Source organism: Lissotriton helveticus, chromosome 5_1 (assembly GCF_964261635.1).
Source record: "Lissotriton helveticus chromosome 5_1, aLisHel1.1, whole genome shotgun sequence".
NCBI classification, from domain to species: Eukaryota; Metazoa; Chordata; class Amphibia; order Caudata; family Salamandridae; genus Lissotriton; species Lissotriton helveticus.
Window position 1 is genome coordinate 339,321,022 of NC_136065.1, and position 26,447 is coordinate 339,347,468.

General features: G+C 45.0%; 1 protein-coding gene across 1 annotated transcript in view; it reads right to left on the reverse strand.

Moving 5' to 3' along the window:
• GNB1 (G protein subunit beta 1) overlaps positions 1 to 26,447 on the reverse strand; it is a 381,574-nt gene that overhangs the window by 8,144 nt on the left and 346,983 nt on the right. The window contains exon 10 of the mRNA XM_078642454.1: positions 25,413 to 25,523. Coding sequence (XP_078498580.1) covers positions 25,417 to 25,523 — 107 coding nt within the window. The 3' untranslated portion in view covers positions 25,413 to 25,416. The remainder of the gene's footprint in view (positions 1 to 25,412; positions 25,524 to 26,447) is intronic.

The window sequence follows — 26,447 nt, forward strand, 5'->3', positions numbered from 1 at the left end:
TCTGTAGAGACAGCAGTAAAGTTGTGACTGCTGCATGAGGACTTCTAGATAGAGTTGGTTGATGTCAATATCTTATTTGCTGCAGGCTGCTTTGGCGGCCTGCAGGTAGTGCCTATAGAGGCTGGGTGGGATGAGGATACAACCAAAAGGTGGCAGTGACCACAGTTTACAGAGTAGGGTAAAGTCAAGAGACCTGCTGAGTACACAGAAAGGCAATACTCGTGTGGCAAAGGAAAGAGTTGCCGCCTGATTGGAGGCTGGGAAAATGGACAGAGGAGAGGGTAGCAGTGATTAGGTCTTGTCAATGTGTGCCTGAATGATCGAACCAGTAACAGGTCTGAATTGGTCGCAGATGTTTACTTTAGAAGAATAGGACTGAACGCATGTAGGATGTATAATATATTTAGACTCACATAGCTTACATGCATCCACTAATGCAGCTTCTATGCCCTGCATCTCAACAGTTGTTACTCTGTGAAAGGTATGGAACAAATGTGGCTAAGAATACACAAGCAAGATTCATGCACCGCCCAGAAACAGCTTTGAAATGCATAGCGCTAGGTCTCTATGAACGCTGCGCCAAAAGATTTAAAAATAAATATTTAAAATGCAGCCGTGAAAAGATAAAGCGCTGCAAATGAAGCAGCTACGAACCTTTCTTCAAAAGGGCACAAGAGGCAAAAAAAACAAGTTTTTTCCAACCATGTCCTAATGTTGATGAGGAACATGCATCAACCCAGACTGAGCCTTTCCTCTCAAACCCATACATTCCTTGAGTTAAGAGTAAGTTAGCCAAACCCATGCCTCAAGGAGCTACTATGATAGCGCCAAATCTAAAGAATCCAGTCAAGATGTCAATGACACAAATAAGAACTGTTGAAGACCCGTTCTCTCCTCAAGTTCCATTGCTCTTACATGTAACTAAGCTTCCTCTGTGGGCTTGGTACAGCAGTTCGGTCTGTGATGCCTCAAGCACTGCTGCGGACCTCAGGACTCCTTGGCACCTGCCTTGGGATGGCAGAGATGGCTGAACATAAGCATGGTGCGGAGAGGGGGGGGGGGGGGGGGGGTGCTGTTTGCCCAAGCTTTGGACAAGGGCACCAGGAGCAGCCAGCACCGGAGGCCTAGTGTGCAGGTACCAAGTGCCAACTGCAAGCAGCAGAACTGGCACCACTACTGAGGTGGGCAGCAGCAGGCCAGCCCCCAGTGAAACAGAATAGTGACCTAGGCAGCTCCCCACGCGGTGCGCACAAGCACCAAGGTCGCGTTCTGGCGTCCGGTTGCAGGAACCATCACGAGCTGCCGCATTAGGCTAGCAAACGATTTGATAAGTACAAAGACTACCGTAGTGAGGTCCTCTAAAGGAATACATAATAAAGCCAGTGGGAACGGGTGAGGGAGTGAGGTTATGTCTTAAAGGCCCAGTCACAGCAATATAGCAACATAGAACACAATAGAAATGAGGAAGATAAATGCTCACACGTAGCCACTTAAAAAATGATCGCATGAGCACACACACATAATAGTCAAACAAAAAAACACAACAAGTGAAGGTACCACGAGCCCTTCATCAAGTCTGCGCACTAAGTAAACACAAAACAAGCGCTTCTCACTATGACCGAAAACACGAGCAGAGGCAGGCAAAAAAAAATAGTAGAGTTTCATAATTAACAAAAGAATAAGCACATGTCACAGGGGTATTTACCACGGGAGTTAACAAACGCCCAACAAGAGGTACTGCTAAGAGCATTCACAAAAGAAAAGCTGGCATTTATGAAGGAAGGTAAGGGAAACCAACGAAAAAGATGGGCGGTGATGGAGGAGGTCCATAATGTAGATTCAGCATGTCTTGAAGAGACATCGTGCATGCACTGCCTGGGCAAGACCTGAAAAGGGTGGGTCCTAAAAGTGAGTTCTCATTTTCAAGCCTTAGGAAACCTTGCTCTCCGATACAGAAAATAAAATGGTTCAATGGAATTACACAACTTTCCTCAGAAAGCATCTTATGATTTGGCGTAAATCAATTCAGCCATTTGAGCAATTAGCATTTATGGAGGAGCTTGGGCTGGGCATGAATGGGTTAAACAGTAAGGTATAGCTGGAACCTTTGGCGTAAATATATGCTCTGATTTGCCTGTGTGAAAGACTCGTCAATCTATGTAGGCTATTCACAACCCGAATGCGTTGTTGCAGCTAATACGGGATTCAGGGACATTGTTGTGGTGTTCTGAAAAATAATTTCAAAATAAAATAAATAAAAAGTAACACAAATACACTCTTTTATAAATAAAAAAGGCTATTGCCACTGGGTAGTTAGGTCTGCTTTTAGGTTTCCTAAAAACTTTGGCGCAGTTTGATAAACCTCCGCAAAAACTAAAAAGAACAAAGTACAGCCACCTTGCCTCCCTAATGGATAGCCCCTTTGCCCCATAAAAAAATAAGGGAAAGTGGTGTCGCCCCAAAACACAAAAACCCCATGCACTTTCCATGAACTGTTTTAGGCAAAGGAATTACACCAAATTTGGAAGGAAGTAGATCTTGATCCAGAAAGCATGCTTTTCGGGATTTGGTGCAAATCTATTCTGTAGTTTGCAATAAGTCTAAAATACTTGTATATGTGGATGGTTGGGTTGGAGAGTCAACTGTTTTTTCAGTAAACGAAAAAATAAAGAGGTATGTGACGTTCTTGTTAGTTTGGTGCTAAGACCTTAACTGGAGTTAAAATTCATATAAAACACCTTTACATTTAGTTTAAAAATCTGTCATGGTTGGGTTTTTGAATGAGACCTGAGTTAATGTTAACCCTAAACTCCTGAAATACGCCAGTAATAGTTTAGTGAGCCAACTATAACTTGCACCCCCATCAAGTACTGCTTGTGACTGCACAAACATCACTCTTTGCGTTTCGGTTTCAAGGTGATCATGATCTCGTTCTAAAACCCAAAATACACCATGAAAAAGGCTCCACCTTATATTGTGTTTTCCTCATAAGGGTGAGTAAAAGAATGTATAGTATTGCAAAGTAGGAAGATTTAATTGTTTTGGGGCATTGTGAATCCGATTTGCTGGTAGTTAAGAGTTCAAACATCATACCATGAGCTCGCACCTGGGTTAAATGAATGGTGCACATGTGAAACTACGGCACTGAAGATTTGTTCTGAGAACAGGCAATCTTTTATGCAACTGAATGAAAGGTTACTCCACCTTTACGCCATGCAATTAACTATGTAAGGAAGAGATTGAAGTGAGAAAGGACACCTCCCATGAGAGAGAATTTGGAACGGGCAAGAACGTAACAGCTTATAAATGGACCTCATGAACCTAGTAAAAACATTAAGATCCCTTGAGGTAACTGGTTTAGCATTCTGTGCAGAATGACTCAACACCCTCTATGAATGCTTTCACAACTGGTATCCTAATATTGGTGATGTAAATTTTGAAATTAAGCTGCTAAATGAACCTTAATAGAGCGGAACAAAACACCAATGGCTTCAAAAAGATGTGGCCGAATACTGCTCCCCATATTAAAAGTGAGGCCTTTCTGGTAATGGCCATTTATGGCCTTTGCGGTTTGGGGGGAGCGGGTGTCAAGTTGTAAACTTACCAGTAACAATTGTTTGTTGCCTCCGACCCATATTTTAACTTTAGCTGAACACTAGGTTACACCACCATTAGTTTAGGACGAATGACCACTGCCTGGCAAGACTGATAGTGGGCACATGTGCAACTACTGCAATGCAGGCCTTATTTTATATCACTTTCATGATTGCTCTCACTGCCAGACAGCTGTGAAAGGAAAAACGGATCTAAAATGCCATCACTGTCATTGTTGAGGTGTCTTGGTCTATTACTGCGCTCAATGTGGCTCCCAAAAATGTCTGGGGAGAGATGTGGTTTTCTGGGCATGGACCACGAAGCCTAATTTATGGAGAAGCAACACGGCTTGCTAAGCGCGGCAATGCCCTTTGCTCCGGCCACTGATCCAGAGAAGCAAATGCATGAATGGCACTGCTGAGAACGTACACTGCAACCACTGCAAGATATTTTGTGAACAGGGCTATGACAACTGGGTAGTACTTTGAATTGAGAATGATTTTTATTTACATAAAACCTGAGGAACTGGTGATGTGCCATGGCCCTCAAATACTGCATGGACTTTGTACCTTCTACACCCCCACGCGTGCTCTCCGCGGATCTACACCTTGCCCTTACCATCAGGGTCCGCAGGAGTAAAGCAGGGGGCCGTTCATTTAAGTACATGGCTCCGATACTCTGGAATTCTATCCCTCCCAAAGGCACGTACCACCACGAACCATCAGCTCTTCCGAAAACAAATTAAAACATGGCTGTTCTCCATCTAAGGCCCCCGCACTCCGGGTGCCGGCCATTCTGTTACTCTGTGTCTGCTGTGTTCTGCCGTTCGGTCCGTCCGCAAGCGCTGGGACGCCCTGTTGCTGGGGTAGCCATGCGCTATATAAACTGGTTTAACATAACATGTGTGAGGAGTCATTCTTGAGATCACGGGCTGCCATGTATTCCTCAAATGCCGAGCAGCCTAATGATATCCTGTAGAGTTGGCATTTGGAAGTGCTCCAACAAGACATAGCCACTGGACGTAGAGTTTTAGTGCGAGCGTTCTTCATTCTTGGAGATCAGAAATTAAAGTGGCTATACCCCTTGCCTCCCTGATTTGCTGGACTGGTTTCAACACTTCTGTATCAATGCCTTCACTTTATGCAGTAGCCTTTAATATTCCTGGCAAAAGCAGTGGCAGCCAGGTGGCATATTGGATGGTGTGTTTTTGTATTCCACAGAGTATCCATGGTGCCTATGTACAGAATCCACTGGTATCAGGTTCTCTCTTCTGACTGGGGATGATATAACATCCTTTCCACAACCGGTGTTGTGTGAAGGGTATTGTATGTTAATGTGGGAGAGGTCACTAGATGCAGAGGGGCCCATGACGGTCCTTACCAGAGTTGCTGAAAATGTGTCCCTCCTGCAATGAAGTTGGTAGCGCTCTAGCTGAAGCTTTTGCACCTGCCGGTTGGTGTCAAAACCCTCACCTGCTTTTGTGTTTGGAGTGCCCCCATATCCACAGTCTGTATGTGTCGTCTTTTGTTTGTGCACTGAGTTAAAGGGAGGCCCAAAAGATGCGGACTAGGGGCACAAAGAAGGTGCTACTGGACTACAGAGTTTAAGTCAGAAACTATCACCCATAAGTCTAGGTTGACGGGGGAAGTCTCTGACGGTAGTGTTCACTGCAGCATGGGTGCACCGGATATTTCCATTCAAGATTATAGTCCCCTGTTTGGACGGACTCACTTGCTTCTCTAGAAGTAAGCCTCTTGCAAGTATTTGATATGCTGGTCCATTTCTTCCCAGTGTTACCCATTGTGCCTGGATGACAAGCCCTCTGAATTAGCAATGCATAGCCTGCCATGACTACTCTTGCCAGCCGTGACAAGCTTCCTTCCCTTTTCTGGAGGTGGGCCAGTGCAATGGGCAAAAACCCTTTTGCTGGCGGTATGGCCCACCAAGGCACATGTACACTAATGTACAATGGATCTTTTGTCACAGCTTTATATTTTTCACAGTGATGATCTTTGTTTTCACTGGGTCTTTCACATTCTCTGCCGAGCACTTGTGATGATTTTGAGCATAGACGGAACTCCAAAAATGGGTCATCCAGGGGTCCCTCAGTGTAATTGTGCCAGAGAATCTGTCGTCTGTTGGGATCCAGTCTTTGTAAAGGTCTGGAAGGTAGAGGGCAGGCTCAGATTTAGATTCTTTGTGAGCAGATTCTGCCAGTGACTTACTTGTGACTGAGCTGGTGGTGGTTGTCTAGGCCGGTGCTTCTTCAGGATAGGGAAGGATCAAGGTTCCTCAAAGATGGCATCTTCAAATGAGAGCCTTCTCTTTAGATGTTCTTGACCAGGTGGTGCCTGTTGTGGGTGACTTACTGGAATGTTCCTTGTGACAGGATTAATATCCATATCTGCCCATCAGGTTGTTTTGCCGGCTCCCATCATGTGCGTGTCGCTCAGCATCATGGCCAGTTTTGAAGCAGAATCTGGAGTCTATCTGGATTGCCAGGCAGGTGTCCATATGTGGGTGCAAAGACTAAGTCTCTCAGCATCGAGGCTAGATGGCCTGCTGATGAGGAACTCGGAAGATGGCATTTTGAGGTTGGATGGATTAGAACAGTGGTAAGTGCTGATATTCAAGGTATGTGTAACAGCTTAGGGCTGGAACTATTGCTTACTCTACCAAGGTTTGCCCGGGAGCAGAGGTTTCACTCAAGGTCATACATATTAAAAAGTTGGAGAAAATACTACAGACAGTAAAAACCCTGCTTCATTGTTTTTACTGCAATAAGGCTAGTAGTCCCACTGGCAAGATGTGCCTGCTGACAACGCAGTAGTACCAACTTATGAATGAGCCTACTAAACTATGATGCTTCAATGTATCAAAAGAATCCTTGCATTAAACCAGACTTGATACTCAAGTCGACTTTAATGCAACTATTGCACAAATGGCAACTTTATAAAGTTGCAGTTTAATTGCCCAAAATTAGCAAATGACAGTTTACAGCTGCTAGCCACGAGACAGCCTTCTGCCCTCTGGAACGAACACAGGCCTAGCCATTGGAAGAGGTGTGACCTCCCTTACAGGAAGGCTGGATTCTGTGCCCAAAAGACTAGCATCAAAAGGGAAGCCACCTTTGAAGGACAAATAGCAGCATACGAGAACGGCTCCTCTTTCACTTTTGCAGCTAGGCTGGCATAAGGGGACAGTGAGGGGGAAGCTGGGTGAAACCATTTTTTCCGGGGGCCATGGTAGTCACACCTCTTGTATAGGCTAGGGAACTCCACACACCTAGAGAAAGGTTTTGGCATGTGAGGCAGTGCATTCTGGGCTAGCTAGATACCACACTTCACAGGAAGTCATCACTAGGTGGGAGGTGGCCAGGTAACCCATTGGTTAGTGGGGGCACATTCCCCAAGGGGAAGAACTGGGTATAAAAGTGGCATCTAGATCACCTATCAAGTCTATACAGAAGTACTGAAGAGAAAGCAGAAGAACTGCCTTGTTGTACACTGGACCCCGCAAAGAGTGGTTCCCTGCTTGAGAAAAAGTAGTCCCAGAACCCCGAACAGAGGTAGTGACTCCAAGAGTCAGTTGGCCAACTTCCAGTTAATTATAGGGACACACAATTCCAAGAAGTCTGCCATGGAGAGTTGGTAGCAATGAATGTCCGACTTTCAATGACTACCGAAGTGCAGCCTAGGAGAGAAATCCGACCCTTAAAAGTTGCACCTGAGTCTGACAGACCCAAGAGTTGTAGTGCAGTCTGGTTTTCCAGCAAGGAAGCCACTGGCAGTTAAAGGAACCACTGGTTTCATTGTAACTGGAGACCAGTGGCATTTTTTTTAGCTGTACTTCGAGGATAGACCCCTGTGGTCAAAGCAGCCACTATGTTCATGGACAAAGGGGTGGGCCCCAGGAAGACCTCCGCAACCTTAAGCATCTTCAGTATCCTGTTGCCCTTGCATCAGGACCATGCATTAAAGACCATGGGGGTTTGCCCTAAGACCCTGGAACTGGACTTGAGACTGCTTTAATGCGAAGTAATAGCTCAACTGTACCCGATTAGCCTCAGTGACTATATCACTGCTGGATTTGGCTGCCTATGTGGGGCTAAGTAGTTGGCAACTTTATAAAAGTTTGCAAACTTTTCCGCTATTTCGGGTCATTACAATAATTTATTGCTCCAAGTAAAAATCTTTGATTTATTGTTTTTCAAAATGTATCTCCTTCACCCTCTGATAGATTTTTATTGCGGTATCAATTAAAAAAAAATACATGTTTTTAAAAATTGCTGTTGGAGTTTCTGTGCTGCGTTTTCTTATTTGACTGTTTTGGTGCCTTTTAATGCTTTACACTTGTTTTTTGGATATAGCCCGATTGCTCCGAGCCACAGCTGTCTAGGGTTCATCTGAGGTTTCTCAAACGAACTTGACTGGACTCAATAGGGATTCAAGCCATATAATAGCTCACTTTCCTCACAAACAATTTTAAGTGTCTCAGCAAAGCTAATATGTATTGCATTGGCTATCAACCTTTTGGCTTTGAAACGTTGAGAGTTGCTGGTACCTCTACAACAAAAAAGTACTACCTAGAAGAAAAAATATACTTGGTCTCAGAAAGCACATTGCCATATAGTCAGTGGCACTGAAGGGAACTATTCTGTGTTTGGATGTTTTTATTATTAAACAGAACGTAATCACTACTCAGTGAAGTTAGCCACAGTGGCTGACCCATTTCCCCATGCTGTTGTGGATAGAAGAAACATTTTAGTGACGACACAAGAAAAATGGAGAAAGCCCCCAACAGGTGTAGTGTTTAGTTTGGTGTAACCCTTCTACTGCTGCCTCCCGTAATCTAAGGGTAGGAGTGCCACAGGGCTCAGCCTTGAGTCCAACGCTATTTCTCTTCTTCCCCTAGCCTGTTAAGTCTCATTCACACGGTTTCCACCCACCACAGCATACAAGTTGAGGGAATGGGTCAGCCCAACTTTAGCCATTTGCTCCTTTCAATGTGAGCGACTGCATTCTGGATGTGCACCTGTCCCCATCCACTTAACAGGTAGTGCACTTCAGAGCTGAGGGTGGCGGGCCAAGCTATGCTTTAATTCTAGATTCTTTAACTTTTGTGATGAGTCCATTTTTGTTTCAAACATACTCTCGGCACCTTTACATAGCAGCCATTTCACTACATTATTGTTTATAAAGGCTTTTGGAATATAATCATGTACAACAGAAACCCCAACCAGAAGGGAGGTTGCATCTGTTGTAATTGCTACTGAGGTTTACATCATACATTTGCACAGCTGCATCCTCCACAATAATGAAACGTAACATTTCCTCCCTTGATGCCCTTTATCTATTAATGCTAACACCCAGACCCCCTTTTGGCATGCTGCTTTAATAAAATTCTCTTCAGTGAGGGGTGAGAAAGATCAGAGTAGTAGCCCCCATTGTTCTCTATATAAGTGACACATGCCCTCAAGATGGCTAGTCAATTGTTTCATGGATAATATTACACAGCATAGACAACTGTGCAATCAGAGGTTGGCCACTTTCCTGCTAATAAAACGCTATGGTGAGTTTTGCCACTCTGACACTGCAATGCTACACACCACTCTGGTTTAGCCATATGTGTTAAATTACCTTCCCTTAACTCGAATACACAAGTTTTTGGATCAAATGGTAAAGTTAAGCCTGGGATTTATCTTAACACTTGCGCTATTTCTTTCCAGAACGGAATCTGCTCAGGACATTCTTGCTAAATGTGGAGGTGTCTTGCATGGCTCCAAACCCTCATCACACATTCCCTGGAAGCATTCGGGTATATTTTGTGAATTTTAATTGGAGTATGGTTGAACCATATACAAGATTATAGTACATCTCCTTGTTCCGTATGGAGCATTGATGGATATGCCTTCTTAGGAGTTCACATTCTCTGGGTGAAATCTGAGCATTTGGGTATTTATCCCATTTGTTCTTCTAAGCCCAGCTCTTAGTCATCAACACCTCTATATGTAATTCACACAATTTTGAAAATATACCCTTAAACCCATAAATCTCTAAAGTCTTTTCAAAATGCATTAACTTGCGGCTCCACCTTCCATACATTTAAACTTAATGCAAGTTTTTCCAAAAAAACAAAACAATGAAATTTATTAATCTGTGCTTTTACTCAGAGCGGCTGGTAGGACCCGCTAACCTCTGAAATTGAGCACAGCACACAATGCTGAAAGGACAGCTTTGAGATGAGACTACAACTTCAACTAAAATGGTAAATCATAGTTCGGACCAAGATTGTTTGCATGTGGAGGAGCACGGGTGAAAACTATCAATACTCAATGAAGAAAGTAATCACTTGTTAGCATATTGCAAATTGGGTTATTTGGTATATATGGTTTCTAAAGGATTCCTAGTGTTACAAAGAGGAATTGATTGGTTTAAAAAAAATTCATTAAAGAGTTTTGCAAATAAATTCATTATAACATTTACGCTGGCATACTCCATATCAAAAGAATTTCACCTCACACCGCAGACATTACTCAACTTAACCCTCCACTTCTTTAATGTACCTGTATAGGACAGTAACTTCTGTGAGCATCCTCAGATCTAATCACTCACAAAACCCTGTTACTCTATCCTTATCTTGTGACATGTGAAGACATCTGTGAGATTTAAGCAATCTCTTCATTTAAAGGGTAGATAGAGGGTTGTTAATCTAGCGGGGCAATTGAACCCTCAAATCCTGGTTGAGGTAACCTAAAACAGGGCCCGCTATTTAAGATTCCCTCTAGACTTTGCATGCCACAGAACAGCTTTTTATGGCCTATTTTCTTCCAAATCCTCCGAAACCACAGGTCATAAGATTGTTTGTTTTTCCACCGTAAAGATAAAATTGTTTGCTCGGTGGCCAAAAACACTTGGATATTGTCTTACCCTTACCGAATGGAATTTGTATATTCCTCGGAATTTTCTTCTAAAGAGGATTATCTATGACTATGTATTTAATTCACTCACTGACAATGCTTCATACCCATTAAAACTCCTAACCCTGTAACTTTCCAGCTTAGGCCAACTCCTTAGGATACGCTAAAGGGTGCAATTGTCACTGCATCTCTAGCACTCTGCTGCTGGCAGTGTCAATATTGTGCATGCTATATTTTATATAATGCCAATGGTAACCAAGTTAATAGACAGAGTCCTTTCCCAAGGCTTGCCACGCAAAAGTATTTACTAACATTTTAAGCCATTGTTCACTAACCCAGGAAAAAAATCCAGTTCCTTCATCTTAGTTTAGAGTCAGATTTCAGCATGTTCATAAAGGAAAATGCTACTTACCAGTATGCATCTGTTCTTGGCATGTAGAGCTGCAGAGTAGTACACTGTGCATTAGATCACCACCTGGTGTTGGGCTCGGATGATCGCAGGTTGTTGTCTTCTTGGAAGAAGTCTTTGTTGGTCCCGATAGGTGACTCGTCCCTTGGACAATACTGTGCATGGGCATGGGCTACATCCTCAAATTGTTTTTCGCCATGATGGGAAATGGAGTCAGTAGAAGTAAAGAAAGAAGGATGTTCATGCGTATGCATCTAAGTAAGATGAAAACTGGAACGGATACAAGTCCCGGGGAGGCGGGAGGGCATGTACTACTCTACATGCCAAGAACAGATGCATACTGGTAAGTAGCATTTTCCGTTCCAGGCATATGAGCTGCAGATAGTAAACTGTGCATCGATTGTGCAGCAGTATCCCCTCTAGCGGTAGTCACCTGTATGCGTTGTAGTCGTTTGAAAGAGTTTTAAGGACAGTTTGGCCTACTGCAGCTTGCTGCTTTGCTTGCACATCAACACTATAGTGTTTAGTGAAGGTGTGTGGTGTAGACCACATTGCTGCCTTGCATATGTCCTCTAGTGGTATATTTCCTAAGAAAGCCATAGAGGCTCCTATTTTGCGGGTGGAGTCCGCTCTAGGAGGAACTGTTAGTGTACGTTTAGCCTTTATATAGCATATTTGTGTACACTTTACAATCCACCGTCCAATCCCGCCTTTAGATTTAGGTTGCCTTTGTGCGGAGGAGAGAAAGCGATAAACAGTTTAGTTTTTCGAAATGATTTAGTCCTGTCGATATAGTAGAGTAGAGCTCTTTTAACATCTAGGGTGTGTAAAGCCCTTTCTGCTACAGAGTCTGGGTTTTGGAAACACACAGGTAGCTCGACATACTAATTGAGGTGAAAAGGAGTGACAACTTCTGGAAGCAATTTTGGATTAGACCCAAGAACCACTTTGTAAGGATGTATTTGAAAAAATGGTTCTTGTATAGTGAAAGCTTGAATTTCACTTACTCTTCTGAGAGAGGTGATATCAACCAGGAAAGAAGTTTTCCATGTTAGGAATTGCAGCTCACATCTATGTAGGGGCTCGAAAGGGGGTCCCATAAGTCTGGTAAGGACAACATTTAGGTTCCACACAGGAGAAGGAGGCGACCTGGGTGGGATTATCCTTTTCAAGCCTTCCATGAATGCTTTAATCGTGGGAACTCTGAAGAGAGAGATGTTGTCTGTTTTGTAAATAAGCTGTAATTGCTGCAAGGTGCAGGCGTATGGAAGAATATGCCAGATTAGACCTTTGTAGATGTAGAAGGTAAATGATATTCTGGATGGAAGCATCCAGGGGGTCAATTTGATTATTTGTGCAATAAATTGCGAATCTTTTCCATTTAGCAGCGTAACACGCCCTGGTAGTGGGTTTTCTGGCTGCTTTAATAATGTCCATACAGTCTGGTGGTAGGTTTAAATAACCAAACTCTAAGACTTCAGGTGCCAGATCGCCAGATTCAGTTGGTGTGGGTCTGGGTGCCTGATTTCGCCATGGTTCTGTTTTAACAGAGATGGAGTGAGCCGCAACTTTTGGTGTGAAACTAGAGTTCCAGCAACGTGGTGAACCACGGTTGGCGTGCCCACGTGGGAGCTACAAGGATTAGTTTGAGAGACTGTTGTCTGAGCTTGCGCACCACTAATGGAATTAGTGGGAGAGGCGGAAAAGCGTACGCAAATCTGCCTAACCAGTTCATCCATATCGCATTGCCTTCGGACAGTGGTTGTGGAAACCTGGCGGCGAAGGCTGGGCATTTTGCATTTTCGTGGGTGGCAAATAGGTCTGTATGGATGACCCCACTGTTGGAAGAATGGCTGAAGAACTTGTGAAAGCAATTCCCATTAGTGAATCTGTTGTGACTGCCGACTCAACAGATCGGATTGTGAAATCCTGGAAGGTGTTCTGCTAGCAGATGTAGGTTTTGAGGAATGGCCCATCTCCAAATGTCTTGTGCAAGCTGGGACAGTTGCAGAGAGTGCGTCCCCCCCTGTTTTTGAATATAGTACATGGCTGTCATATTGTCCATCTGGATGAGGACAGCCTTGCACGTGAAGTTGGAAGGACTTGAGTGCTAGGAATATTGCTAGCAGCTCGAGATGGTTGATATGGAGTAGCCGCTGTTGAGCGGTCCATTGACCCAGAGTGGTATGTCGTAGGAGATGGGCTTCCCATCCTGTGAGGGATGAGTCTGTGGTGAGCACTACTTGTGGAACTGGCTCTAGGAACAGCCGCCCCTTTGTCAGGTTTTTGGTGTTCCACCACTGAAGAGAGCGATGTGTGCGGCTGTCCACCAACACCAGGTCTGTTAGTTGACCTTGAGCTTGGTTCCACTGTCGTGCTAGACACTCTTGTAACAGACGCATTTGCAATATTGCGTGTGGAACTATGAAGATGCAAGGTGCCATCATGCCTATGAGTTCATGACATTCTGGCTGGGAGAGACTGTTGGTGTTGAAACACAGCAACTAAGTTTTGAATGCTCTGTATCCTGGCTGGACTGGGATGAGCTGTAGTTGTGTCTATTGTAGCCCCTAGATACTGATGTACGTGCGAAGGCTCTAGGTGCGACTTGGTGTAGTTTATTGTAAACCTTAAGTTGTGCAACGTTTGGATCGTCTGATGTGTGTGTGTGTGTGTATGTGTGTAACACACTGACTGGCCGATTTGGCTTTTATGAGCCAATCGTCTAGATAAGGGAAGACATCTTCGCAGATGTGCTGCTACTACTGCTAGGCACTTTGTGAATACTCTTGGTGCCGTCGTCACCCCAAATGGAAGGACTGAATTGATAGTGTTGCCCTTCCAGTACAAACCTTAGATATTTCCTGTGAGCAGGATGTATAGGGATGTGAAAGTAGGCGTCTTTCAGATCTAGTGTAGCAAGGAATTCTCCCTGTTGCAGCAGTGGAAGCACTTGTTGCAGAGTGATCATATGAAAATGATCTAATTGTATGTAGTGGTTGAGGGGCCTGAGGTCTAGAATCGGTCTTAGGGTCCAGTCTTTCTTGGGAATTAGAAAATACAGCGAATAAACCCCCCGTTCCTTGTTCCTGTAAAGGAACAAACTGAATCGCACCCTTCTGTAGAAGGGACAGAACCTCTTGCTGAAGCAGAGCTAGATGATCTGTAGACATTGGACACTGTTTGGGAGGTATGTGTGGAGGTTGCTGTAAGTTCTAGGCAGTAGCCATGTTGGATAAGAAATGCGTTACTTACCTGTAACAGCAGTTATCCAGTATTGGTGTCTTTCATAGATTCACATGCCTGAATCATTCCCCGTCGTCGAGACGGGAGCCCCGGTACATAGAAAAGTAATGTCCTATAGACATACATAGAGAAAAGTAGGCCTAAGGGCCTTGCCTTAGTAGCCTATGTCCTTTTGTAAAAAGGACCAAAATCCTGAAGGCAGCCAATCAGCTACCACCTCCCTCTAGAACCTTCCTGCCAGGAGCCTCAGTCTCTCAGATTTTCGTACGCACCAAGCTAGGTAGACGTAACATATGTTATGGAGTGAGAGATGAGTCCTTCCTGGGGAGGCGGGAGGGTTGCCTGTGAATCTATGAGACACCAATACTGGATAACTGCTGTTACAGGTAAGTAACGCATTTCTTATCCAGTATTATGGGTGTCTTTCATAGATTCACATGCCTGAATCAGAATAGCAAGCAATACATTATGCACATTTGCGATGGAACAGAACAAACAGTCTGAGATAATACATATCATGCGACTAGTAACCATCAGCAATACAAATAAGAAAAGAAATAAATGTGCATACCATTGCAGGACGGTGGGAAGGGGGAAGGCTCATCTTACTGGAATAGATGGCGAAGTACAGCCTGGCCCACAGCTGCATCAGTTCCGTATCCAGGCAGTAGTGCCTGGTAAATGTATGCGGCGATTTCCAGGTCGCTGCCCTGCAGATGTCCAGAATCGGTACTCCAGCGAATAGTGCCGCCGATGTGGACACAGCCCTTGTGGAATGCGCTCGGACTTTGGAATGTAATGGACGTCCGGCTTTGTCATGGCAAAAAGCAATTGCCGCTGATATCCATCGTGAAATGCTTTGTTTGGAGAGTGGCATGCCTTTTCTAGGTCTGCTGAAGGCGATGAAAAGCTGATTTGTTTTTCTGAGATGTTTCGTTTTGTCTAGGTAAAATTTTAGACATCTCTTTAGGTCCAAAGAGTGAAGAGATCTTTGAGCCACAGTACTGGGGTTCGGGCGGGAAGAATGAGCGAAGTACAAGTGGTTCATTTAGATGGAAGTCTGAGGGGACTTTAGGAATGAAGCGAGGATTGGTTCTTAAAATCACTGTCCTCTCTGAACTGCATGAAAGGATCTTGTATTGAAAGAGCTTGTAACTCACTGACCCTTCTCGCTGAGGTTAAAGCCAAAAGAAGTGCAGTTTTCCATGAGATGAATTTGATATCAGCCCTATGGATGGGCTCAAATGGGTGCTTCATCAATTGGTTGAGCACCAAATTAAGGTGCCACGTTGGTGGAACTCGTCTTGGTCTTGGAAATGATCTATAGAGCCCTTTAAGGAATTGCTTTATTAATCTGTTGGACCATAGGGATGGTCCTTTTGAAGTTCTTGTTTAAGCGGGAGATTGCTGCCAGATGTACTCTAATAGAGGCATGTGCAAGTCCAGATTGTGCCAGATGTAGTAAATATGGCAGTAACTGCTCTGGAGTGATCTTGCAAGGATGTAGATTGTTGTCCTTACACCAGACACAAAAGTGTTTCCATTTCAAGGAATACGTTTTGTTTGTGCCGACTGCTCTTGCTTTAGCTAGGACTTCCTTGCACTCCTGCGGGATGTTTAGGTGGCAGAACTCTCGGTACTCAGGAGCCATGCCGATAATCTGAGAGATTTCAGATTCGGGTAGAGTACCTGGCCTTTGGACATCGAGAGTAGAGAGGGATGTTGATGCAGATGGATTGATGGTTGGACTGAGAGGCGACGGAGGTCTGTGAACCAATGCTGTCTCGGCCAGTATGGGGCAATGAGAATCAAGGTGCAGTGTTCCATTTTCATTTTCCGAATGACTCTGGTTATCAGGGGAAATGGCGGAAATGCGTACGCAAACACGTTGCGCCATGCGATGGAAAATGCATTTCCTAGTGACCTCGGTTGGGGATGCCAGCTTGCGAAGCTGTGGCATTTGGCGTTCTCCCTGGTGGCAAAGAGGTCTATTTGCGGTCTCCCCCATTCCGAGAAGATGTTGTTTAGAACTTGTTGGTCCAGTTCCCATTCGTGGGACAGTGACCTCTGTCTGCTTAGAGCGTCCGCTATGACGTTGTCTTTTCCTGGGACATACTCTGCTGTTAATTTGATGTTGTTGTGTAGTAGCCAGTTCCAAATTCTTTGCGATTCGCGAGACATTGTCAGTGAACGTGTCCCTCCCTGCTTGTTCAAGTAGTGCATTGTGGTTGTGTTGTCCGTCCTCACAAGCACTGCTGAGTTTTTGATGCGAGGGAGGAATGCTTGTAGAGAGTGTAGAACTGCTCTTAGTTCTAGGAGGTTGATATGCAGAGATCTCTCCTGTTCCGTCCACTTGCCACTGATTTGCAATTCCTGAAGGACTGCACCCCATCCTTCTAGAGAAGCGTCCGTCGTTATGACATGTGGTGTTGCTGGCATCAAGAACGTTAGACCTTTCGATAAGTTCTTGTTCGTTGTCCACCAAAGTAAAGCCTTGGTTATTTGTCGAGTGATGACGATGCGATCTTTGAAAGAACCTGTACATTGAAACCACTGTTTAGTCAAGGCCTCCTGAAGGGGGCGCATTCTGAGCAGACAGTGAGGGATGAGTAGTATGCAAGAAGACATCATCCCTAGAAGTGACTTGAAAGTTCGGACTTTGATGGTGTGTTTTGAAGTCACTGCGGTAGCCAGAGCCATCAGTTTGTGTTTTCTTTCTTGAGATGGGAAGGCTTTGGAAGAAATCGTATTGAGAGTTGCCCCCAGGAATGTTATAATTTTGGTGGGTTGTAAGGTTGATTTCTCGTAGTTGAGAGTCAGACCTAGGTCCTGGAAAATAGCGAGACAAGTGTTGGAAGACATTTGCGCGTCTGTGAAAGATGGTGCTTTCACCAGCCAGTCGTCCAGGTAGGGGAAGACCTGGTGATTCTGCTGTCTCAGGAAAGCTGCCACAGGAGCCAGGCACTTTGTGAAAATGCGTGGAGCCGATTTGAGGCCGAATGGGAGGACACAATTGGTAGTGTTGACCGGCTACTTCGAAACGTAGAATTTTTTTGTGGCGTTTGTGTATTGGGATATGGTAATATGCGTCTTGCAGGTCCAAAGACGTCATAAAGTCTCCTTCCTCTAGGGATCCTTGGATTTCCTGCTTAGTCACCATTCGAAACAATTGGCTCTTCAGGAAGGTATTGAGTGCCCCGAGATCTAGAATGGGTCTCAATTTCTTCTTTTTCTGTTGAATTAAAAAGAAGCGGGAATAAAATCCCTTCCTTTTTGAGCTGATGGGACTCGCTCTATTGCTCCTTTCCTCAACATTGAAGAGATTTCTTGCAGGAGTAAACGAAGGTGCCTGTGTGGAAGTTTGCGAGGAGGAGTTAACGGTGGGATTGAGTTGAATTCCAATGTGTGACCGTGCTGGATTAATTGGAGTACCCACCGATCTGTCGTTATCGATCTCCAATTGTGGAGGAAGTGTGTCAATTTACCTCCAATTTTGAGTGGACAAGACGGTGGGGGGACTGGCTGCGGGAAATGGTCATTGTCTTCCGCCGGTCGTTTTCCTCTGGGATTTACCCCTGAAGTTCGATCTCCCGTAGGAGGTCTGACGACCTTGTTGCTGCTGTCGCTGCTGATATTGTGAGCGATTTTGATTGTAGGAATAAGAGGATTTTCCTTGATATGCTCCTCTGTATGAGGGTTGACCCCTTCCTCTGTGCCCTCGAAAGGACTGGTTCTTAAATTGTAATGTCCCTAAAGCTCTTGCAGTGTCAGTGTCTTTCTTGATCGTCTGCAAGGCCTCATCTATTTTTCCCCCAAATAGGTGTTGTCCGTCATAGGGCATGTCCAAAACTTTGGTTTGGACCTCTTGTCGGAAGGATGTAGCTTTGAGCCATCCTTGTCTGCGCAAAACTGCTGCGCCTGCCAGCTGTCTGAAGCCCGTCATGGCGACATCTACAGCGGAATCAATGATTTCCGACGCTGACATTTGTCCTTCTTTAATGAGTGACTGAACCTCATCCTTCAAGTCGTCGGGTACATCCACTAGATATGGAACAATATCTTCCCATAATTGTCTATTGTATCTGCCTAGCAGAGCAATGGCGTTGGCCACTTTTACAGTCATAGCAGAGGTTGTGGAGAAGCGTTTGCCGATGCCATCCAATTTCCTGCCCTCCTTGTCTGGTGGTGCTGACAGTGGCGAGGATGGATTTCTGGAATTCTTTTGGGCGGCTTGGGTGACTACCGAATCCGGCTTGGGATGTGCATTAAGGCATGTATTAATTTTTTTTGCAGAGTTTTATATAGCGCGAACTAGAACCGAACCAGTTATCAGAGCGCTTTACATAGCACCAGTTACGTTACATGAGGACACACTTTCATTTTTTTAGGCACGGGGAGATTAAGTGATTTGCCCAGAATCACAGGGGGTTTTTGGCGTCGTTACCGAGACTCTAACCCAGATCCCCAGGTCCGAGGTCGAGCGCCTTAGCCGTTAGGCCAACCCCTCTCCTGTAGTTGCAGTTGATGGTGCCTTATACTTTTTATCCAGTCTAGGTACCACTATTGAAACTGATGCAGGAGTTTGCATGAGTTGCTGACCTTGTTCCCAGATGTGATCTATTATGGGAATTGATCTAGCTGTCTTTTTTATAGGATCTTTAAAGTCATAAGAAACAATCGGTTTCCTTTGATTCCAGGTTCATGTGGAATCTAGTGGCAGCTCTCTATTAAATTGTGGAATCCGCCGATATCCACTGGTGGAGAGTCTGAAGTGTTGGGATCCGGAGTGGCTGGAGAATGAGCGACATAATCCTCGTCTCGGTTATGGGACAGGTCGTCTCGAACCTCTCCTTCCTCAGGTACATCGTCTTCCTCATCAGAAGATTGGATGTTATGAACTGTTTCCCTCTCTTGAGGAATGTCCAAAGGTGGTGGTCTTGACTTTGGAGATTGTTGCGGTCTGGATGACGCTTGAGATTTCTCTGTGGAAGGGGCCGCAGGCGATTCTGGGAATCGTTTTTTGTAGTCTTCGATCAAGAATTGTAGATCAGTGACTATCGCAGCCGGTAGGCAGATCATTGGAGTAACTTGAGTATGCACTTGAGTCTGAACAGTTTCTTCTGTAAAAATGACCTCATCTCCATCATCGTCTGTACTCTGGCATTTTACATTGAGATCCAATGGACTAGTAGCCTGATCGAATTGGTCGTCCTCTGATTCATCATCTTGCAACAGACAAGATGGGGGCAGTTTTTGAACCCTACTGGGCGATGTCAAATCCGGCGTAATAGGGAGTTTGATAACCTTTTTTGATGGAATTAACTCAGCTTTTTTCCATGGCGTCGACGATGTCGTCAACGATGCGGTCGTCGACTGTCGTCGACGGTGTTGACGTCGATCGTTTTTCCAGCGTCGACGATGAGGTAGTCGACGGTTCCTTCGTCGACAATGCTGTCGTCTGCGATGTTATCGTCGACGGCACGGCCGTCGACGGTGTCTTTGCCGTCGACGATGTGGTCGTCGACGGTGCTCTCGTCGTTCTCGTCGACGGTGTTTTAGTAGTCGCGTCGCTCTCGTCGACGATGGTGTTTTAGTCGTCGGCGTTGCTTTCGTCGTCGGCGGTGACCTTGGCGTCGACGGTGCTCCTACCGTCGATGACTTAGTCGACGGTGTGCCAGCCGCCGATGGTATCTTAGTCGACGGTGTAGGCGTCGACGGTTTTTGTCTCGTCGACGGTGACGTCGACGGACCCTTGACGAACGTCGACTGCTTTTTAATTAGTACAATCGATGAGTGGCTTACCCATCGTCAACGATTGGGAGGTCGTCGTTGATGAAGAGGCCGACGACACCATCGTCGTCGTCGACGTGGTGACATAGGTGGTTTTTCTTGAAGAAAACGTCGATTAACTAGTCGACGATGACTGCGGTGGCTTTCTGAAGGTGGTAACATCCTTCACAGACGTGTCAGATCTTACCTCAGAAGACTTTGTGGTAGTCTTTTTATGAGGGACGTCTGAATGGCTAGGGGAAGCATCCCGTGGCCTTTTCAAGGACAGTTTCGAAGAAACTGAAGCCATTTCACTGCCCTCCGAGGACAGGACATCATCTTCTCTGGTTTTGAGTCTGTTCAACCAGAGGAGCAGTCTTCCTTCTCTGTCTTTAAGAGTTTTAGTAGAGAATGTTCTACATATCCTACATTCTTTAGGAGAATGATCAGGGTAAAGACAGTAGAGGCAAGTTTCATGCTTGTCATCGACGTGCAGTCTCTTCTTACCACAAGATGAACAGGCTCTAAACAGGCCTTTCGTCTGCTGTTCAGCCATTGTTGAAGCAAATAACCCAAGTCTTTTGTAGAAAAGAGATAAATCCAAGAAACCTGAGGAGAGCTCAGGTGGGGACTCCCTAGCACAACGTGCGGTAGAAAATCAGAGACTGAGGCTCCTGACAGGAAGGTTCTAGAGGGAGGTGGTAGCTGATTGGCTACCTTCAGGATTTTGGTCCTTTTTACAAAAGGACAGATAGGCTACTAAGGCAAGGCCCTTAGGCCTACTTTTCTCTATGTAGGTCTATAGGACATTACTTTTCTATGTACCGGGGCTCCCGTCTCGACGACGGGAAATGATTCAGGCATGTGAATCTATGAAAGACACCCATAATACTGGATAATCTGTCTTACCCACTTGTCTGTAGTAATGGAGTTCCAGACAGGCAGGAACTGTGTTAGTCTGCCCCCTACAGGAGTGGAATGCTGCGGGGGGAGCGTAGGGAAGTCATTGCTTAGGGGCGGAAGAGGCTCTAGTGTTATTACCTCTACCTCTGCCCTTGGAATTATTGCCTTTGTATCCTCCTCTATAGTAACTCTTGTTGGAGGTTTGTGGAAGACGTGTTAGTGTCTGTTCCAGTTTGTTTGGAGCCGCCCCTGTAAAAGGAGCGACGAAAGGAACCTCGAGCTGGGGTAGACTAAGGCCCCCATAGACTTGGCAGTGTCTGTCTTTTTTCATTTTTTCAAGGGTAGTGTCTACCTCTGTGCCGAATAATTGGTTCTGATTAAAAGGCTGGTTCAAAATGGTGGTTTGTACTTCTTGTTTGAAACCTGAGATGCGTAGCCATGCATGTCTCCTAATAACGACACTGGTATTAATGCCCTAGATGCTGTCTGAGGCATCTAGTGCGCATTTGATGGAAGCGTTAGATATTAACCTGCCTTCCTGTATGAGGTCAGTAGCTTGATCTTTGTACTGATCTGGGAGGTGCTCAAGCAATTTCTCCAATTGGTCGTAGTGAGCCCGATCATAACGAGAGAGGAGGGCTTGTGTATTCGCTATGCGCCATATATTGGAAGCCTGCGCAGCTATTCTCTTGCCTGACGCATCAATAATTTTGGATTGTCAGGCGGGGGTGCTTCACCAGAAGTCTGTGAATTTGCCCTTTTACGTGCGTTGGACACCACTAAGGAGTCTAGTGTTAGGTGTCCTTTAATATAGACTGGGTCTGAGGGTGCAGGTCTATATTTCTTTTCAATCCTGGGGTTTAAAATTCTGGTACGCACAGGATCTTTAAAGACCTCAGTAGCATGCTTAACCACTCCTTTGATCATGGGAAGAATTTGAGCGGCTCTCTGAGACTGCTCAAAAGTATCTAAGAGAAAATCTTCCTCAATGGCCTCAGAATGCATGGAGACACCATGGTATGTAGCAGCTCTGTGTATTAGCTGCCAAACCCAATAGTATCCTCAGGAGGAGAAGGTTTAGATGGGTATGAGGGTGCCACAGGGACATCAGGGTCATTTGCAGGGTATGGAAAGCCCCACCCAGACGCAGGTTGTGTATGGCAAATTCCACGTGCCCTTGCCTACAGGGTATGCAGTGTCTCCTTCCCCGTCCCCTCCACCCAAATCATATTCATCATCATTCTGTGGCAAATGTGGCGACAATGGAGACTGTATAGGAGAGGTCTGAGGTGAAATATAGGGAGGAGCGGGAGAAGGAGAAGAGACAGGAAAGGAAAAGTGCAGAGGAGAGGTTGCACGGTCCTTTTTGTCAGGAACCACCGGTGTAGGTGGTGTAGCTGCAGGTCTCTTCTTGAGCGGTACTCACGCGCAGACCCGAAGGAATGGAGTCCGAGTCATCTGCCACGGAGACTATCAGGAGATCCGGTGAGTCTTCTTCGGGAACGAGTGGAACCTAGTCGTCGAAGATGTCTTCTGGTGCTGGAGCGGTTTTCATCTCGTGTAGACGGGCCCTCCGGTCTCGGATGGTTTTCTTCGAGCGGAAGGAAGCACGGGCTGTGCAGGTCGACTCGTTGTGGTCCAGCGACAGGCAGAGGTTACAAACCTCGTGGTGGTCCCTATGTGGGAACTTTGTTTGACATTTTGGGCATTTTCGGAATGGAGTTCTTTCCATATGGTGTGGCTGCACGGCGGCAATAGGCCCAAAGGTCCACTTGGATGACCGGAATGGAAACTTCGTCGTCGAAAGGTATCGCAGTCGATGTCGAAGGCAGGTAGTATGTTTTATGAAGTTCTGCGCATTAAAGTTGCAGAAAAACAGTTTCTGGCCGGAGCGGAGAAACTTTCATCCAAACCCAGTGGCGGAAAAAAAACTGAGGATGGAGTCAATGCCCATGCACAGTATTGTCCAAGGGAGGAGTCACCTATCGGGACTAAAAGACTTCTTCCAAGACGACAACAACCGGCAATCATCCGAGCCCAACACCAGGTGGCGATCTAATGCACAGTGTACTATCTGCAGCTCATATGCCTCGAACAGGTACCTTCTTCTGTAAACGGAGTCATGCGAGGCAACATTTTGAAGGTACTTATCAAGTAGGCTTATCTCCTTAGTTGCACCAGTTTTCACTGCAGAGTTGCCAAATGCCAGAGTTGGAGATGGTGGAAACATTCCATTTCCGGGACCGCACAAGTACTTTTAATGTCCTCAAATGACCGAATCCAGATAGTAAGATATTAAGATTGTCTCAGTGTACGACAACCCTTCTATTTACAGCAGTTGAAGTGTGCCCTGTCTAGGTCTGGAGCAAATTTGATCAAAAAAGGTGGGTGAAGAGGGAACTGTGGTTAGTCTGACCAGCATGACCAGAGGTCCTACAGTTGTAAGGTTGAGCATGTGTTTGCATAGAGGAGCAAACCTATATAAATCTCCAGTTTGGGAGTCCCAGAAACCTCACCCCAAGAATCAGATGTTTCTGGTTGACCGCTCCAGTCTCTTCTTTCAACCACTCCACCATGTATCATGTGTGTGTGTACGAGAACTATAGGCCTCTTGATACCCACGCGGAAGGATGCGAGTCACCACTGCATTTGTAGACGAGTTTTGTTATTTTAGACTCGTACATACCAAAGTATCGCACAAAGGAACAGAAACAGATCTTCAAGTATCTGTCTTCCACAACTTCCTGAATCCATGTCCAGAACAGATTCAAAATACTGTTCTCGCTAAGGATAATGATCAAGGATATCGTCTCAAAATAATATCCTTTCATGCTCTGAAGGACTAAGACCCTGTGAAATCACGGATACCAGAAATGTGGTGAGAGTAAATGGAACAGTCTTAGACAGACGTGTTGCTGTGGGCAACAGCAATTAAGAGTATGCAGTAGTGAGGAGCCTAAAGGGGGCTGGTGGGATCACAGAGCAATTAACATAATAGCAACTGGTTTGGAAGGTGGAGCAAAGTGTAGCATCGTTATTTTAATGGCAGCACAGAAAGGAAAAGGAGCCTTTTAGAGGGAGTCATTTGCTATCATGCATATTCTCTGCCCAGGTCGCAGCTATGATCACTTCATGTGTAAATGTGTGAAATGGGTATTCCACTAAGCAGGAGGGTAAATCAAATCCATACCATTAAACGAGAATCAAGCATGGGGCATCTTTTGAACAGCCATGTTCTACTGCAGATGTGTGAAACCACCACCAGGGGCTCTGGAAAACAGCTTGTGATATCACAGGGCAAGGCGTTTCACCTATAAATTCATCTTTGGACACAGAGTACAAGAGACCAGAAGGTATGGCCACTGTGGCATGGAAAGGGTAGAAATACTACCCCCTACAGTTCCCAGTCCCACATACTTCTCATGAGTACATAATCTGCACAGCTGGAATATTCAGTGGAACTCTGGGAGCAAAGTAACAGTCCAGGTGTTATTTGTCGATGGATACATTTTGCTGAGATTAATAACTATTTCTTTAACCAGCCGTCTGGATTCCTAGACTATGATCATTGGCCTGATGTTCTGCTTGCTCAAATAAGATTTGTGCCTTTTGGGACACAAGTAATTGTCCAGCAGCATCCCAAAACCCAATTCAGTGGGAGGATTGAGCTGGTTTGTGAAAAAGCCAATTGATGTGAATTTTGACAGTGTGCAGCATTGCACGATATACGCCACTGCACATTCGTTAGCTTGCTTTTGCTCCAAAAGGCAACAATCTGGTAATGCAGACATTTTCATTTACTTACATGGAGAGAAATTTGTATAATATAACTAGGTTATATGATTTAGAAAACAATAACCCGACTGCTCCGAAGGCAGTGAAGTAGCGAATTTTTAGACAATAAAAATGACAAGTTACATCCTGACTTGACCCATCTAAATGACGATCTCCCACGTCTTATTTCCTTAAACTGCCAAAAATAGCAGTGCTCAAAACAGTACTTGTCCCAGAAAAAAATTTACTAAGCTGGTTAGTCTAGTTAACCGCAGGCATGCACAATAGTGATAAGTGGTTTGGAGAATGTCCATAGAAATGTGTACGAATAAACACTAGCCTGGGTAGCTCAGCCTCAGCTGGGTGGAGAAGTGTGGCTCACTGGTTAGAAGCTGCAGACCCTGAAGCAGAGGTCGGCCCGGGACCAGGGTTCAATTCCCGACGCGGCAGGGTCTTGGGTCAATGTCCGCGGACTCGATAATTCTCACTTAGGTGCCTAAGCTAACCATGGGCCCCACTCTGCAACTCTGGGCAATAGCTTGCTTAATCTCCACAACAGCCCCAGCAACGCCGGGGATGCCTGGCTTCACCTTGGGGTGCTCTCACAGGGAAAGCCAGGACGGGTTCCCCAGCGGTATACAGCGCCAGGACGCCACGTAACGAGGTAACAGTGCGCTTTACAAGTATACATACATTACATACATACATTACATGCTGTCTAGGAAGCTGGTACCAGGAATTTGTATAAGTGGCTCTATGGGTAAAAATGAAGATAGTAATATTTTCTTCAGTACTTACGGATTTAGTTCCAGATTTTGAGGAAGCTATCCCATGATCCTGTTGCAACAGCCATGCCATCATCAGTCACACCCAAACAACTCACACGATTATCGTGACCAGCAAGTACACCTGTAAATTAAAAAAAAAATATGATAAAATGGGTCTTAAGAATTGGAAGTGAGGCGGCATCAGATACACAAACAAATGTCAAAGAACAGTTTTCAGGAGCAGTATCAATGTTATTTTTCACAGCCAAAAAAAAGTTTCACTGCATGAGAATCAAACCGTTGAACGATAGATGAGTTTTCAAACAAACTGTTATTCAAAGAACGTCCTGCTTACAAATGAAATGCTGAACATTTGTTAATGTTATTAACTGAAGACCAAGGTAAGCAGTGTGTGACTCCAAGTTCCAAAGCATACTGCGATTAGGAGCACAAATTTAGGTTCTGAAGGACATCTTTAATCCAAATTTGCATGTAATAAAAAAAAATCTATCCACCCACAAAGCCCTTTTACACACCCGAAGAAAGAAGCACAATGTACCATCAGGCTCATTGAAAGGGAAATATCAAACAAAGTGCCAGTACTACTGAATGACTGGGTAATATTTTAGGCTTTGGGTTGAAAACAAGTTTTCCTTAAAATTTCATCTTCACATTTCATAGATAAAGGAGTTTCTTGCCTTTAAATAGGTCTCCTCGGACAGGAGATAACTGCACACAAGCTTACAATCAATTTCCAGAATATCAGAAACAGGGAGTAGTTATAACAAAAACGAGTTCCCATCAGTCCACCATCGAGACCGCCCTTCATCTGGGATCTCTTGTACATATATATATCACATTCAGGGGTAAAAAACCTGTGCTGGCGGATAGATACACCATGCGCAGGAAAAACCCAGTGTTGATACAGATGTGAAAAGAAAGGCGTGTCTAGTGGTGAACTGAGTGGCAGTGCTTAAAAAAAGTGTGTTGTGAAAAGAAAGAGAAAAAGGCTCTAAAATTAGGTCGTGATCGGGGAAACAATTTTAATACACACCCTCACACTCCT